The 16320-nt window shown below is 48.3% G+C and overlaps 1 protein-coding gene across 35 annotated transcripts in view; it reads left to right on the forward strand.

The window, feature by feature from the left end:
- SIPA1L1 (signal induced proliferation associated 1 like 1) overlaps positions 1-16320 on the forward strand; it is a 437830-nt gene that overhangs the window by 388466 nt on the left and 33044 nt on the right. For 29 of the 35 annotated variants that reach the window (XM_089322259.1, XM_051826282.3, XM_089322258.1 and 26 more), the window contains 4 exons: positions 5421-5567; positions 11536-11660; positions 14050-14112; positions 14548-14666. In XM_089322259.1, the coding sequence (XP_089178385.1) occupies positions 5421-5567; positions 11536-11660; positions 14050-14112; positions 14548-14666 (454 nt within the window). The remainder of the gene's footprint in view (positions 1-5420; positions 5568-11535; positions 11661-14049; positions 14113-14547; positions 14667-16320) is intronic. The other 6 variants (XM_089322272.1, XM_089322271.1, XM_051826288.3 and 3 more) reach the window with 1 other exon arrangement.

Here is a 16320-nt window from a genome sequence, read left to right on the forward strand (position 1 = left end):
TGCTCCGATTGTGGGAGGTGTGTGGTAGGAGCACGACCGTTATTTTGTATTTTTTTTTTATTTTAAGAAATATGGGATTTTTTTTTTTGGTGGTTCTTTTTATCCTGGTGTAAGAATACTTCTAGGAAAATGAGAAACTGATCCTGATCTTGGACTGTGTCTTCCTAAATATCCAGCCCGTTCAATTCTTGGTTTTCATTCCAGTGAAATTCACTAGTTACAGGTGAAAAGCTGGCGTCCGGTGTGGTCCTGGAGACTGGAAGCCTTGTCCGTCAGGGCATGACTTCCAGTCGCTGCGTTCTTGGTGCAGTCACTAACCCTGCTGGTCAGTTCCTGCAGGGGAAGTAGTGAGCACCCCTGGAGAACCCTTAGTATCAGTTATTTGAGGAGCGTTTAGCTATTTGTTGATTAAATTTATAAAAATGCTCACTTAGAGAAGAGACAGTCTTACAAGATTAATGCCAAAGCGTTTAGAAAGTTCCTTTTTGATGTCAACAAGAACATTCTTTAAAAAGATTATTGCTTGCATTCCCTGGAACTGAAAGATCTCACAGCACTTGAAAGAGGTTTTCATCTTCATTCTCTAAGCCTGTGTAGGCATTGACATCTGACACTTGGGGCTCTGTAAGATTAGTGCAGAAAGATCTAGATTACGTCAGAAGGGAAGATTCGGGACTCTGCACTAACGTCCCTGGACCCAGTGATTGCAGTCGTGAGGTGTGGATGCGGCCAGCAGTGATCCCCGGGTGCTCACGCTGGCTTCCTCTGTGGGCCAAGAGGGGCTTCTGCTCCCGTCCTCAAAGCTGCTCTCCAAAGTGGCAGGACAGTGACCAGCCCAGCTTCCAGTAATGGTGAGCTCTGGGCCATCTCGGCAAAACGGACTGCCAGTCCCCAGGCACATGGCACCTCCTGCTTCCTGAGTAGGCCTGTTCTCAAGTAATATTTGTGTGATGATATCAAACCCAGAGTGTTTGGAAAGAACGGTAAGTCATCAGAGTCAGGGCTGATTCTGAATGTTCTTTGCCCCCGCTGCGTGCGTCCAGAGCGCTAAATGCGTTTGGGTGGCATTCCATCAGTATGTGTGTTGTGTTTGTGAGCAGTCAGAAAACAAAGCCACTATTGAGTCACATAGATGCAGAAAAGGGATGGGGATGAATGCCGGCCTTCTGGAAATGCTATTTTTTCACATTGGGATAACTCCAGTAACCAAATAGAATTTTCTGATACATTTGCCAAATAAAAGAGCTGAGGCTGAGAACTAACATGAGGTATTTTAGCTTAATGCGTGTGCTGGAGAATGGGGTAAGAAAACAAGCTCTAAATACAGATAGAAGAGGCATTTTTTGGCGTTTGCTATAGAATCGTTGTGTTACTTCCTCATAGGAGTATAAACATCTTAACATTCAACATCAATGTGATTCTTTGGTATTGTTTACCCAGAAATGGTCTTAAAACCTACCGGGCTCCCAGATGTTACATTGGCCCCAACTCTGAGAACATTCTACTACCATCTCCTTTCTCCCTGTTTTTCTGTAACACCGCCTCCTCTTCACAGTAAGACTATCAAAGCAGATACAAGAAGAAACTATATTTGAAGTTTCTCTATATTAGATGTATATAAACGCCAAACTCCTGAGGCAGAAGGGTGGTCTTTTGTTACATTTGAATCCATTTACTTCTTCAGTCCTTTCTTGGTTTCCTTTTCCATAACCTGCTCCTCCCCTTCCTCCTCCACTCCAGTCCCCTTCCACTGACTTCAGAATAATTAGTGGGAAATTTGAGAGCTACCTTGGTGGAAAGAATATGGGCACTTCCATTTTGTGGCACCCAAAATGTCATGATCTTTGCCTTTATCAAAACACATCACCCAAAATAGGAATGAGTTAGTGTTTCACTAGCTTTGCCCCCTCCATAGCTGCCCACTTGCAGACCCAGCCGCCCATCGAAGGTGCCCCCGTGGGTTCGTCTGTGTAGCAGTAATAAGACTGCGGATGATGGAAGCAGCAGATGCGGAGGTAGACCTTATTCAAATTAACAGAGGGACACCTAAGCACAGGCCTTGGGTCATCTGTGAAAGTCCATGTTTCCCACACTACAGCTGTGGTGTGAAAAGGCAGACAGTAGTCAGATATCAGCTGCTGCTTTACAGGGTGGTGATGATAATGAGAGGAGCTTAGAAACTCTGCCTCTTTTCCTAGCTTCTCTTCATGTTCCCCAAATCCCAGCACCCCAGCTCTTCCCAGTAACTCCACTGCATATACACTGTGATGCTATTCACAGGGGTGTCTGGGCCTAACACAGCTCTACCATCTGTAGCCCCGTCCCTTTTTTCTTGCACTTAGGAGAGCATATTAACGTCTTACAATTATTTTCTGTGGTTGGTCCACAAGCTTTGGCACTGTGTTATCAGTGACCATCAGTTTTTCAGCTAATCTGGACTCACTGTGATTGGGACCTCTGATGTAACTGTGGGTTCTTGTCCTGAAGCCCCCTCTGGCCCCCAGTTTACGCACTGCTAGCAAGGCCCCTCCACCCAGAGCACATGCAGTAGACACCAGAGCTGTGAAAAAAACAGGGCCCGGTGCTGGCCCTACGACCATCTGGAGGAGGCAGACACACAGACATGGCCGCAGTGTGGGATGCGCCACGATGCCGGTGCTGTGGCAGAGCTCAGACTGGGAGTTCAGGGATAGGATGCTGGAATTGGGCCTTGGAGAAAGGATTTCATGTGAGTGGAAAGTGGGGAAAGACGTTCGAGGCAGGGGCAAGGTGAGCACAGGAGTGAGTATGGTGGCCACATCAACATGGTGAACCCTCAGTGTGTCCACAGTGGAGCGTGGGGTTGGAGGAGCTGGCTGCACACTTTGAGTGATAGTGCCAGGGACTGGGTGCTCTATCCCAAGGCGAAGGGAAGCTTTGGAGAGACCGTCAAGCAGTCAGGTGGCTTTAAGGGGAGATGGTTGGGCGTTGGGTCGAGGGGTTGGAGAGAGTCTAGAAGGTGGGACACAGTGAGGCACTGTTGGACTGAGCAGACCAGAGGGGAGGGAAGCCAGAGACCAGCATGCTGGAGAGCAGAAAGCCTCTGTGTTCTCAAGATGAGCCTGGCACAGTCCGTGCTCAGGGTCAGGCCAGTTGGCTATGGAAGATGAGGAAAGGGGAAGAAACAGAAGGCTTCAAGATGTTTAGCTTGTGATAGCCAAGGCAAGGGGAACAGATGTGGAGTATCAGGTGCTGGGGAAAATCCTGCTCACAGCCAGGAGGTCTGACAGGGTCCCTGGGGAGGGTGCTCCGGAGAGATGTGTGGGAGCTGGGCAGAGAGTGTGTGGACCCTCGGCAGAGGCGTTTACTGGAGTCCTCGCTGTTTGATGTTAGAACAGCTTCTCAGATTCATTCTGCTGACCCTTCTGTCAGCTTCCTGCACCTGGAACCCTGTCTGCCTGCTGCAAAAGCCCCTCGGTTCTCTAGCACACGGCCACTCCAGTGAGCCAGGTTCTGTCCTAGGACTTCTGAACTGGGCCTTGGAGTTAAGAAAGCTTTACATGCAAAGTCTTTGGACTGTGCAGATCCCTGCAAACTGTCTTGTTAAGAAAGGGAAGCGTGGTCTTCTCCGGGCGGCTGCAGTGTTTAGCAGAGTACAATGGACTTAAAATCAAGAGTCTCAGCTTATTGTGGCCTTGTAAATGACTTGGATTCCATGTCCTCAGCTCGCTAGTAGAAATTACCTTCCCTGGCCAAGTTACGTGTGCCAGCATTCTCTCTAAAGTGAAATATTGCTCTAAGAGTTAGTTGACACTCGGTCACGATAGTCGGCATCATCTACTGACGGCACCTGTGGTTGCCCTGATACCTGGGGGTAGGGGGAAGGTGACAGATGCGTCTGTCCTGCTCCCAAAGCCCCGGGGTCTGCTGAGACAGTCAGCTGGCAGGGTGAAGGGTCCAAACATTAGAAATTGATACTTTAGGGGCCTGTGTGGAGCCCACCTCTACTGAGACATTATCTGAATTCAGTCATTCTAATGAAACTCAGCATCTGAAGTTTTGGGCTTTTTTAATGTGGTGGCTTTTCATATTGTTGATGCTATTACCAACCAAAATTATAAACACTAAATAACAAATTGCATTGTTTACTTTGGACTTTGATAAAATTCAGAAACAAGCCCGCAAAGAAGATGCTGCTCTCACCATGTTCTCTGCTCGGGGAGGGGCAAGTGGCATTGAATGACGGTGCTGCTTTCCAGGCGCCCTGGGGAGTGTCCGGGGCCCCTCCCAAGCCACCTGCGCCCGCTCCGGTGCGGCACACAGGGCGCTCCTGCAGGCTGCCCGGGGCCCCTCAAGGGCTGTCCTGGAATCCACGGAGACGTGAGGAGCACACCGTGGTGTGGGTCCCGAGCTGGTGGCCGGTGCTCCGCGGGAGGAGGTGGGCTCCTCTCTGAAGGGGTCAGAGGAATTCGTGCACTAATGGAGGAGGTGGAACTGGCTACAAAATTTTTTGCATCAACATCTGAGACAAAGGCAGTCCCTTAACTGGTATAAAAACTACTTTTCTTTCAAGAGAGCCCTTGTGCGCTGCCTGGACTTTGTGCACACGGCACACAAAATCTATGGCTATCGAGTTAGTAGGGTCAGTTACAACTCCCCGTGTCTCGAGTCTTGGGATCACACGACTACGTTTACCGCCTGCAGAGCTATCGCCTATCTAGAGGGTGCCAAGAGTCTGCGCCACGGCGCCGCCGGCTGACTGTTCACAGAGACGCGGCGTCCCCTCTGCACGCTAGGCACCGGCGCCGCAGCACTTCCTGGAAATCATGGAGCTGGAGTGTGACTGGCTGGAGGAGGTGGTGGTGGCACTCAGCTGCGAGAAGCCGCTGTGACTGGACTCCAGGCTGGTCATGGAGCCTCTGAAGTCCTCGGAGCCGATCACTTCCGTGTAGTACATGACCTTGCACTTGTGGGAGGACACCTGCAGGGAGGCCAGCACGTCGTCCACGCGGGGCAGGCTGGTGGTGGCACAGGCCGGCATGCTGTGGAACTTCCACTGCAGGATGTAGAAGCCTGGCCACCGGGTCACGTGTGAGCCTGCATTGCTGTGCTGCTGTCACCTGGGCTCAGTTGTCCTCTGCTGCCCTAGGAGTTGACACAAGCAACTCAGTCCGCTGAATTTGGGCAGCTTTGGGAAGCATCCGTGTTTCCTGGATCTTCCCCGACCCTGTTCTTTCTGTACACTGCCCCCCAGCCCCCGGAAGCAGGGCCCCAGCTGTTCCTCCAGGGCGCAGTTTCATGGGAGGTTTCTTTTGCACACTTCAGTTTCACTACCTCATGAAGTCGCTGCCTTTGTCACATTTATGTGACATCCCTCATGTGTTGCCCTTGGGATCTTCCCTGTGAGTCACTGACCTTGTATTCTTGATTTGTACACGCAGGCTGTCTCCTGGTTCGGACATCTATGTGACGGTCTCATCCATGGCATTAGCAAGATCCCAGTGCCGTAACTCGCCCAGCAACCTGTCTTCATCCAGTGAGACTGGCTCTGGTGGGGGCACTTACAGACAGAAATCGATGCCTGAAGGGTAGGTATACCGTCTCTCCTGATGCATGGTGCCAGGGACATGGCCGGCTCTCGTCTGTGCTCAGACGTGTAAAGGGATTTCCATTCGGCCAGCCTTGCCCAGCTTACACACGAACAGAAGGGAGCGTGTGGTTGCTGTTCCAGATGAGAAAGTGCGCTCATGGCGGCTAAACCCCTTGTTGGGGAGTTGGCGTTCCTGTGTCTCTGCAGAGGACTTAGCTCCTCCATAATGTGCGTTGTCTCCTCAGGGAGGCTTTTGTCTCCTCTGGGTGTGAGCGCCACAGGAAGTTACTGGCCCTGCAGTCTGTGTTGCTGCTAACAGGGGAAACGATGCTCACGGGCACTTCAAATTACTTGTCTCACTCTTTAAGTCTCCTGTGCGTTTTTGTTGTGCTTCCTTTTTCTTGTAAACACTAAATGCCCAAAAGTAACAGTTTGCTTCTGATAAGACTTACCAAGTAAAAAACTAAATGGACATGATTTCAGAGGCCTTTTTTACTGTGAGGGAACAAAACTGGCAAGTCTGAAGCTAGGAGGTAATTAGCTGCCAAACATCACAGGGCACACACAGGCTGCCCTGCCCGGGCAGGAGTGCGGGGACCATGCAGGCTTCCTGCGGGTGCTCTCCATGGAGAATGGGCACCACCTGAAAGTGCAGTGCGAGATCTTCATAAACACTGGTGTTTCTATGCTGCATTTTCCCCATACGCATTTTTAGCAGACAGACATGATTTGGTTACATTCTTGAGATTCCACCATGTCCCAAAATAAGTGTGCTTACTAATAATACCCTCAGCGTGGTATTTTTTATGTATTAAGGATAATTGTTGTTGGTGCTGCTAAGTGTTTACGTTAGCAGAAAGTAGGTAATGAAACCACCATAAAATGTGCTTTCCCCACCGCTCTGTCTTCCCCCAGGACTGCCTTGGTAGCCTGTCTAAAATGCACATTTCTTTTTTAATTGCTTCAGTGACAATTAGAAAAAAACTTCTAGCTCTTATTCATGAGTCCCTGCAAGAGCTTTATGAATTACATGTTATTGTACCACACCCCAGGTCCAACTAATTACTTCTTGTTTTCATTAGTGGCTTTTAATGGCCTACCTTGATTTCAAAACTAAAAATTCACTGCGGCTTCAGTGTTAGTACAGTGATAAAATATAAATGAGCTAACAGGGAAAAAAACCACGCTGTTTTCTTCTGTGATATGTTTTAACATGTTCCCAAAGCCTGCCTTGAGACATGGATGTTTTGGTGAATATTGGTGTTCAGACATGATGGCAGTGCCTGTGCTGCTCAGGTTTGCTGAGAGGTGGCAGTCACTCTGCGTGCTGCCAAATAACCAAACCTCTGCTGCTCCTGGCCTTGAGGGTTTGCCCTGTTGTTAGTGAGGTTACCAGGGGACTGCTTTTTTCTTCTACAAGAAGATGATAGGTGGACACTTGAAGTCTGTGGAAGATGGATTTTTTTTTTTTTTTGACAGAGTGGACAGTGAGAGAGAGAGACAGAGAGAAAGGTCTTCCTTTTTGCCGTTGGTTCACCCTCCAATGGCCGCCGCGGCCGGCGCGCTGCGGCCGGCACACCGCGCTGATCCGATGGCAGGAGCCAGGAGCCAGGTGCTTTTCCTGGTCTCCCATGGGGTGCAGGGCCCAAGCACTTGGGCCATCCTCCACTGCACTCCCTGGCCACAGCAGAGAGCTGGCCTGGAAGAGGAGCAACCGGGACAGAATCCAATGCCCCAACCGGACTAGAACCCAGGGTGCTGGCGCCGCAGGTGGAGGATTAGCCTAGTGAGCTGCGGCACCGGCCAAAAACAACCATTTATAAATTCCATCTTCGGCCGGCGCCGCGGCTCACTAGGCTAATCCTCCGCCTAGCGGCGCCGGCACACCGGGTTCTAGTCCCAGTTGGGGCGCCGGATTCTGTCCCGGTTGCCCCTCTTCCAGGCCAGCTCTCTGCTGTGGCCAGGGAGTGCAGTGGAGGATGGCCCATGTCCTTGGGCCCTGCACCCACATGGGAGACCAGGAGAAGCACCTGGTTCCTGGCTTCAGATCAGCACGGTGCGCCAGCCACAGCGCGCCGCCAGAGCGGCCAATGGGGGGTGAACCAATGGAAAAGGAAGACCTTTCACTCTGTCTCTCTCTCTCCATTCTGCCTGTCAAAAAAAAAAAAAAAGGTTGTTTTGCTAAAACTTTGAAATCCATGACTATAAGAAGTTTCATAGAAAATATGTATTATGAAAACACTAGGACGTACATTTCAAACTATTTTGTACCAAAATAAATTATCTGTTAATTCCATTTTTCCATGGATTATTTGAATTCCCCCTCGAGTGGTGTCTTCCTTTAGACTCTGAGCTGTTTTTGTCTTTATCAGTGATGTAAGAGACAATGGCCCCCTGTCAGTCATGTGCATTGCTCATGGGCCAGGTTTGATCCTTAAGTCACCCTAACCCAGAGGAAAATGATTCCAGCTGCTGTACAGCTCACCCCATGACACAGACACGGACACAGACGAGGCTGGCTGCAGAGCTGAGTGTGTGTGCCATGCTGCAAACTCACGGATGGTCCACTGTGAGAGGCCCCAGAGCATGACATCACAGCAGTTGCGCAGCGCACCAGGGCTGTCCATACACATAGCAAGCTTCTGTGGTGGCCTCCCTTCCTCAGGTGGGCTCTGCACCTGTGTCCGTGTGACATGTGCCTGCCTGGTCCCTGCAGCACTAAGGATATTGAGACTGTGCAGATGAGTCGAGAAGAGGGGAAACTTAATAGGACATTTAATAATGCCTGCTTTACTTGGATGGGGATAAAAGATAACCTGTACAAGTTCAGGATGGGAATAAGAGAGAGTTAAAAGACCACGTTGTTTAAAAGACATAGGGCCTATTGTACCCTCCTTGGAGATTGGATTTTTGAGTCCTGCACTTTGAGGAGCACTAACAGGGCAAAGGGAGAGCTGGGAGAAGGGCAGGTTGGAGTCCCTGTGTGAGAAGTCTGACTGCAGCTGCACAAGCCGCGGGAGGAAACAGCTATAGTGAGGAGCCCACCAGGGCTTTCTCCCAGCATGGTCCAGCAGGGGCTTCCATGTGCTGACAGAGCAGCTGCAGCCAGCGAAGGCAGCGTGCAGACAGTGACCCCCCATGGCCACCCTGGACGGGTGGACTGAGGTCTGTTGCTGACTGTGTCTCGGGGGCAGCCACGTGATTCCCTAGAACTGTTTCCAGCCTGGTCTCTGACTCTTCAACCAGTAAGTGCTTTTCCAAACAGAGGCACAATTAAGCTCTTTAAAAAGAGGCACAGGGTAAAATTTAGAACAGGTTTTGTGTGAGCTCCTCAAGGCCAGGATCCTTGCAACCCTAATACCCTGGCATTACAATAAATCATGTGAATTTAAAACTTCACTGGGAAAAATGTTTTTCAAGGCAGAGTTTAGATAGCTTTACCATATCATTTATTTAAAAGCAAGTAGCCAAAAAAGCATTTGGCTTTAAATTCAGAAAGTTAGCTGGGGTTTCCATTGCTACCAAAAAGTAAAAGCAAAATTAGAATCCATTTTTAAGTGCCTTTAAAAAAAATCTTAATTTGGTACAGATTTAGAATGCAATTAAAAAGTTAGTTTGAGGATATCTGCTCTGCTGACCTGATAGAGGATCCTGCTTAGGCAGAAGATGGCAAAAAAGCATAATTGTGAAACTTTTTAAGTTTATGTTATTTAAGGGCAGGTAGAGAGGCAGACAGACAGATGCCTGCAATGGCTGTGAATGGGTGAAGCTGAAGCTGAGAGCCAAGAACTCAATCCAGGTCTTCAGGTGGGTGGCAGAACTCCTTGACCCGACACTGCTGCCTCGCAGACTGTGCATTCGTGGAAGCTGGATTCGAGGGCTAGAGCTGGGTATGGAACCAGGCACTCTGACATAGAATGTGCACATCTTAACAACCAGGCTAAATGCCTATCCCTTATCATTTTCTTTTGTATGAGCGCTTGCACTGAAATTTTAATAAATCAAGTTTTTTTTATTTTTTAAGGATTTATTTATTTGAAAGGCAGAGTTAGGAGAAACAGAGAGAGAAAGCTCTTCGATCCACTGGTTCACTCCCCAAATGTCCTCAATGACTGGGGCTGGGCCAGGCCGAAGCCAGGAGCCTCATCTGGGTCTCTCACGTGGGTGCAGGGACCCAAGCACTTGGGCCATCCTTTGCTGCTTTTCCAGGTGCATCAGCCGGGAGCCGGATCAGAAGTGGAACAGCTGGAACTTGAACTGGTACCCATGTGGGATGCCAGTGCTACAGGCCATAGCTTTAACCTGCTGTGCTACAGCACCAGCCCCTGGGTTTTTATTTTTTAATAATGGGTTTGTCGGTATATAAGATGAGTTTGCTTTAGTGAGCTTTGTGATTGAGTATGTAAATGAACAGCATTTATGTAAAAGTAACTGGAGAGGTGATATTCTTACAGGCTTTTCTACTTTGCAAATGCTTTCTATGGATTTTTCTGCCTGGATCTGTATAATGGAATTGCTATTTTGCACATAAAGAAATTGAATCTGAACAACATGGACTTGGCTCAATTGTGTTGTTTGCCAGAGTTGGAACTTGACTCCAAGCCATCTGCTTCTTTTCTTCTGCTCTTCCCCACATAGCGCTTGCTGGTTCTGCCCATGGATTTATCCAGTCTGTGCAAGCAAGACACCTACTGTGGGGTGGGCAATTGGTGCCGTGGTCAAGATGCTGCTTGGGATGCCCACATCCCATATCGTAATTACTAGATTCAAGTCGCAGCTACACTTCCAATTACTGCTTCCTACTAATGCATATCCTGGCAGGCAGGAGCAATGGCTCAGGTAGTTGGGTTCCTGCCACCTACACAGGAGACTAAGATTGAGTTCACGTGCCTGGCTTTGGTCTGGCCCAGCATCTGGAGAGTAAACCAGGGGCTGAGAGATCTCTGTCTGTATCTCCCTCTGTCTGCTCTCTGCCTTTTGAATAAATAAATAAAGACACCCCTCACATGCATCAAATTGATTCAAACCCTCGTTAGTCTTTCATTGCATAGATTACTCATGAATTCACTAGCAGCCACACATAGATCAGCATTCATATGAATGCTTGAAGTCTACATTCTGGCCTCTTTTTTAGACTCACTATTTACTTTGCTGATACCACTGATCATGGCACGTGCTTTGATTAAGCATATAGTATTATTAGTTTACACAGGGGAAAATAAAACTGACTTAATAGCTAAATGTTCTTTGCAGAAACAGATATTTGCCTTTATACATGCCAGTTTACCCACTTCCAAATTGCTCTTCCCAAAGGCAATTTAAAATTTAAACATTTTGAAAGTGGTTTCTGCCTGATATGATTGCAGCCTTTGTCTCCCAGCCCGCAGAGCAAGTGCTCAGAGGATCCTTGCTGCAAGAATGAACGCTGGAATGATGAGTGCATTGCTGCGCTAAGAGAAACAAATTCCCAGAAACCTGCCATTTGGTGTATATATGAGGGCCCTTCAAAATGTTGGTGGGAAACGTAGCAATTAGAAGATAGGGTTATTTCATTGCAAAGGAATTTTGAGATGTACACAGTTTTTCATAAGGTTTTACATAAAGCTTTTCAAGTCTGAAACATTTAGCTTGTAGAACTTTTCCTTGAGCTCCAAATGGCAGTCTGAACTTGGCTACATGAGGGCTAGAAGATTTTGGTTTCTTAACTCTGCTTATCTTGGCCCCGTCCAGCTGGCCCCTGCCCTTGCACTGCTGTGCCTGCACAGACACAGAATGCCCACCCTCCTCAACATGCACATTGCCACACTCAAGCACACAGGCCGAGGGTGCATGCCCATATACAGACTGGTGAGCAGAGCCTGGCAGTAGCTGTCATCAGAATTCAGTTCCTGATATGCAGCACTGCCTTGCACTGCAGGTGAGGTTCCTGATGCTGACTCTGCTGTTCTCTGGGGTCGTCTCCACAGGTTTGGCGTCAGCCGCAGATCCCCAGCCTCCATTGACCGGCAGAACACCCAGTCGGACATCAGTGGTAGCGGGAAATCCACACCTAGCTGGCAAAGAAGTGAGGACAGCATTGTCGACCAGATGGGTAAGTCGTTTCCACAAAAAGCATGTTGCATTCAACACAAGGTGACACCGACCACTTCTTGATGAGGGTATCAGAGCATCCTAAGCCAGCCCTAGTCAATAAAAGTGGATTAAAATCCAGTCTCCCTGTGAGATTATGGAAGCATGGAGGCAAGAAGCAAGACCCCACAGAAAAGTCATGGAAGGTTAAATGAGCTCAAATACAAAAATAGGACGTAGGAATTATTTTCAGCTCCAAGATGAAAAGAGCAGCCCACCAAACCACTTTTGTGTGAGTACCTTTCTTCGCCCAAGTTTGTTTGTGCCCAGTGGAAGGACCTTGAGAGAAGCCTTACTAGCCTGAAGGTTGCTGCTGTTTTTCAGGCTATGTACTTAAGTGGGAGGAAGATAACAGTTATGGTTCAGTCACACGTGCAGCCTCATTAGAATCTCCTCCCTCCCTCATGTGCATTTCTTTCCAGTTCTTTCCACTCTGCTATTAAGCTGTCAGCAGAGGACCTGTTTTAGCAGGGTAGCACAGCTGGATGGACAAGGTCTGCATTAGCGAGCCTCATTTGGATTTCTGGTGCATGGCCCCTCTCCCTGCAGACGTGTTGTTCTACAGTGTCAGGATGAAAATAAAGTTTGGCCGTGCAACAAGATGAAATTTCAGCACAGCAGCACCAGGGGTTGGGTGTCTGCACAGCTGATAGATAAGTCAAAGACTAGTTGTTGCAGGTTGGTTTTTTTGTTGTTGTTGTTTGTTTTGTTTTGTTTTGTTTTTTTGCTTGTTTCCTCCTTTAGCTTCTCAGTAGCATTACCATCCATGTAAACTTCAGGGCTGAAAGAGATAAACTTTTCAGGCAAAGTCCCATCTTCTGATTTTCTCTGCCAATTCATTATTTTGTCCTGTGTTTAATTAAAGAGCTTGCCTAAGTAAGTGTGCTAGGCATGAACATGGGGAGGGAGAGAGGGGAGACAACTCAGCTGAGACAGGAGTTGGTGAAGACAAATGCAGTTCTTGGGTTCTGCAGCTATGCTCAGCTATGCTTTGTTCCCGTCACTTCAGTGAGATGTGCCTTGTTATTGAAGCCATCTGTCACTCCCCACTCTTCCCACCCACCCCCAACACAGAAAACCTGAGCACATTCTGCTCTGCTTTTCTGCTCTGGACGGAATGTTTTTAACCCCATACATTTTGATGCTGTTGAGATAGATGGTAATGGCACGTGTGAAAGGGTCCCTTCTTGGGCATGACACGAGGGGCTGTTTGCAGCTTGCAGCGGCTCCCTACCCGCTCTCAGGAAGCCACGTGTGGAATGAGACGGAGCCCTGGGACTAGAAGGAGTAATTAGAAGCTTTGTCCTGGACCCATGTCCACGTTCACACAGTCCTCCCTCCAGGTCCCTCCCCTTGCATCCACTTCAGTTCAGTGACATCCCACTCCTAACAGGGAAGACTCTAATATGAATATGGATGAGTCCAATCCTCTTAATAAGGTGTAGACTTGGTATTTTTAAAAAATTTTTAATGTGTTTCCGCTATAGCAGGGGTGGGGAACCTTTTTTCTGCCAAGGGCCATTTGGATTTATAACATCATTCATGGACCATAAAAAATTATCAACTTAAAAATTAGCCTGCTACAGATTTATTGAATTTTGAGTCTGTCTGCTGTTACCTAGACAAGGACAAAACAAATGATTTTGTGGGCCCTGTGCAGCCTGTGGGTCAGACATTCTCATCCCTGCTCCTGAGCCTGCCAGGGAAGCCTTGTTCACCACAGAGTGGCAGATCCATGTGGTAACTTTGCTCCATTCAAAATCCAAGTCTTGAAGTACATTTTTTTTTCATGTTTGCTATCCCAGCACTCTAGAAGAGTAGCCAGCCTTCCTAATAGGCGGGTCCTGTCCCAGGAAAAACACTTAGGTGTTCATCACTCAACTCAGTGCACACTGTTGTGTGTAGAAAGGGCTGACCTTTCTACACCCAGATTGTAAGAACAAGTTTCTGTGATGGTTTATCACAGAATAAATGAGAATGTTTAGAAGGTTACTACTTGTTGGATAGGCCCGCCTGTCTTTGGGTATCAGGGTCTTACAGGCATAACCCAGTACCCAATTCACCGTGCAGACAGGAGTCCAGCTTTCTTGACCCCATGGATGTTTGTTTTCCTGCCTCTCTGCTTTGGGAGATGGTTGAGGGTCAGACTGAAGGAGTATGCTACCTTGTCCTCTGCCAGTTAGGGAGGAGCTGCAGAAGCCTGCAACTGTGGCTGTTAGCTTGGGTGCATTAGAGGATAAATGGCTTATCTCTGACTTTTGGAACCCCAGCTTGAATGCCCACTTGGAGTCCGAAAGGAAGCAATTGTTTTAAGTAAACTAGCTGCTGTGTGTCTTTTCTGTTGTGCTTAGCTTACAGTTATAGAGGACCTCAGGATTTCAATTCTTTTGTCCTCGAGCAGCATGAATACACAGGTAAAATATTTCCAAAGTGTCATGGTAAGTAACACGCGATTGCATCCATGCCTGTCTAGGTATTGCAGACCGAGCCAGGGTAGCCACACTGCGGTGAATGAATTTCCTAAGTTTAATGCATACATTCTAAACTGTCCCCCAAACCGAAAGTTGATTCCAAACTTTGCTGTGTTGTTCATGGCCCTTGGTTTGGTGGTACTTGGCTATGCTAATGTGTATGATGTGACACGTTGTCACCAGCTGCAAGCTTTATCCATCAGCCACTTAAGTTTCTGACATGCTGTCTATGGTGTAGATTCTTAACAAGCTTACTGCTGACATTCAGAGTTGGCTGGCCGGTGAACTGAAAGATGCAGTGGCAAGCCATCTTCATTTGTTAACACGTGCCTGTATCTGTCTGTTGCCTGCACCATAATGTCCTATGCTGTATTCCAGAGCCCACGTGCCATCTCCCGGCAGTGTCCAAGGTCCTGCCAGCTTTCCGAGAGAGCCCGAGTGGGAGATTAATGCGGCAGGATCCAGTGGTTCATTTGTCTCCAAACAAACAAGGGCATGTAAGTTAACCGTCAACTTACAAGACTAACAGAGTCTTAGCAGTCGGCTTTCCTTGTGATGTGTAAGTGGTCAGGCTGCGATGCTGTTTGTCCAGCCGGTCAGAGAGGAAGTCATCCTGGCAGAGGTTGGCCACAGGCTGCCAGGGCCCTGGAATTTCTGCTGCCGTGGCCCTGTGGTTGCTTTGAGATGAAGTTTAACTTCTCAGTGCTGTGCCCTTGTCCCTGCAAGTCTGGATGGGAGATCATGTCATTCACATACTCGTCCTGAAATGTTCGTGACAGAGATGTGCTAGGAGGGGATTTTATGTATTACACGGTTGCAAGCATGAAAGGTTGCAGCGTTAGCTTCCCTTACGGCTGCCCCTGCTGCTTCTCTGGCCTTCCACAGCTGCACACATCTCTGTCCTCTCACCATGGCGACACAGTTCCCTAGTGCTTACAGGTCCATCTGTGGCTTTCTGGCCCTGTCCATAATTTCCCTGTTAGGTGGTAAAATGATGTGGACAGATTGGGCTAGGTAAAAACATGATACTAAAATTCAATTCACAGGCCGGCGCCGCGGCTCAGTAGGCTAATCCTCCGCCTTGTGGCGCCGGCACACCGGGTTCTAGTCCCAGTCGGGGCACCGGATTCTGTCCCGGTTGCCCCTCTTCCAGGCCAGCTCTCTGCTGTGGCCAGGGAGTGCAGTGGAGGATGGCCCAGGTGCTTGGACCCTGCACCTGCATGGGAGACCAGGAGAGGTACCTGGCTCCTGCCTTTGGATAAGCTGCGGTGGCCATTGCAGGGTGAACCAACAGCAAAAGGAAGACCTTTCTCTCTGTCTCTCTCTCTCACTGTCCACTCTGCCTGTCAAAAAAAAAAAAAAAAAAAACTCAATTCACGTTTTTACTTCTTAAAATGTGCCTCCTAGAAACTTTAAAATCACCTTTGTGGTTCACATTCTAGTTCTCTAGAAATCCCTTAATCATCTTACAGTCTCACTGCGTTTCAGTTCAGACCCACCATGGGTAAAGTACTTCCCTAATCAAGGTAAACGAAGGCCCTCTGGCACTGCTTGATAAGTTACTGAGAAAAACTAGAGCAACACCCATGAAGGAACTGGGGCAGAGAGTTTCCCAGTGAGCGCAAACTGCTGTGTCCCCTCCTGTCCTCCTGCCCACACCTCAGCCAGTGGAGAGTGTGCTCCTGCCTCCACCAAAAGCTACCCACATGTGTTCCTTGTCTGTTCTTGTCTTTAACAGGTATCTAGACTCCCTGCCTCCCTCTAGTTTAAAATATTATTTTATCCAAATATGGTAAAATCTTGTCTCTGGTAAACTCTGTAAAATGTTCTAAGCATCTAAACCTCTGTGTAAGAGAGCTCTACATACCACAATATGCACCCATGTGCAGGACACAATTTAGTGTGTCGTGGCATATTCCCTGTGATGTGCCTTGAGCACCAGGATCTTACTCCAGGATATGTTACTGCACCCCACCCCCACCACTGCCAAAATTCTGTGTCCTTGAGCAGTCATCCCATCTAGTACTTAACAACCACCAGCCCACTGTCTGGCTCAATGGGTGTGCTGATCCTTCACATTTCATATGACACAAGTCATACAACTGCATGATGAAAATATTCCATTGTGTGGATAGGCCCCACTTTTTTTAT

Source organism: Oryctolagus cuniculus, chromosome 20 (assembly GCF_051225735.1).
Source record: "Oryctolagus cuniculus isolate XC-2025 breed Fujian yellow rabbit chromosome 20, ASM5122573v1, whole genome shotgun sequence".
Taxonomy (NCBI): Eukaryota; Metazoa; Chordata; class Mammalia; order Lagomorpha; family Leporidae; genus Oryctolagus; species Oryctolagus cuniculus.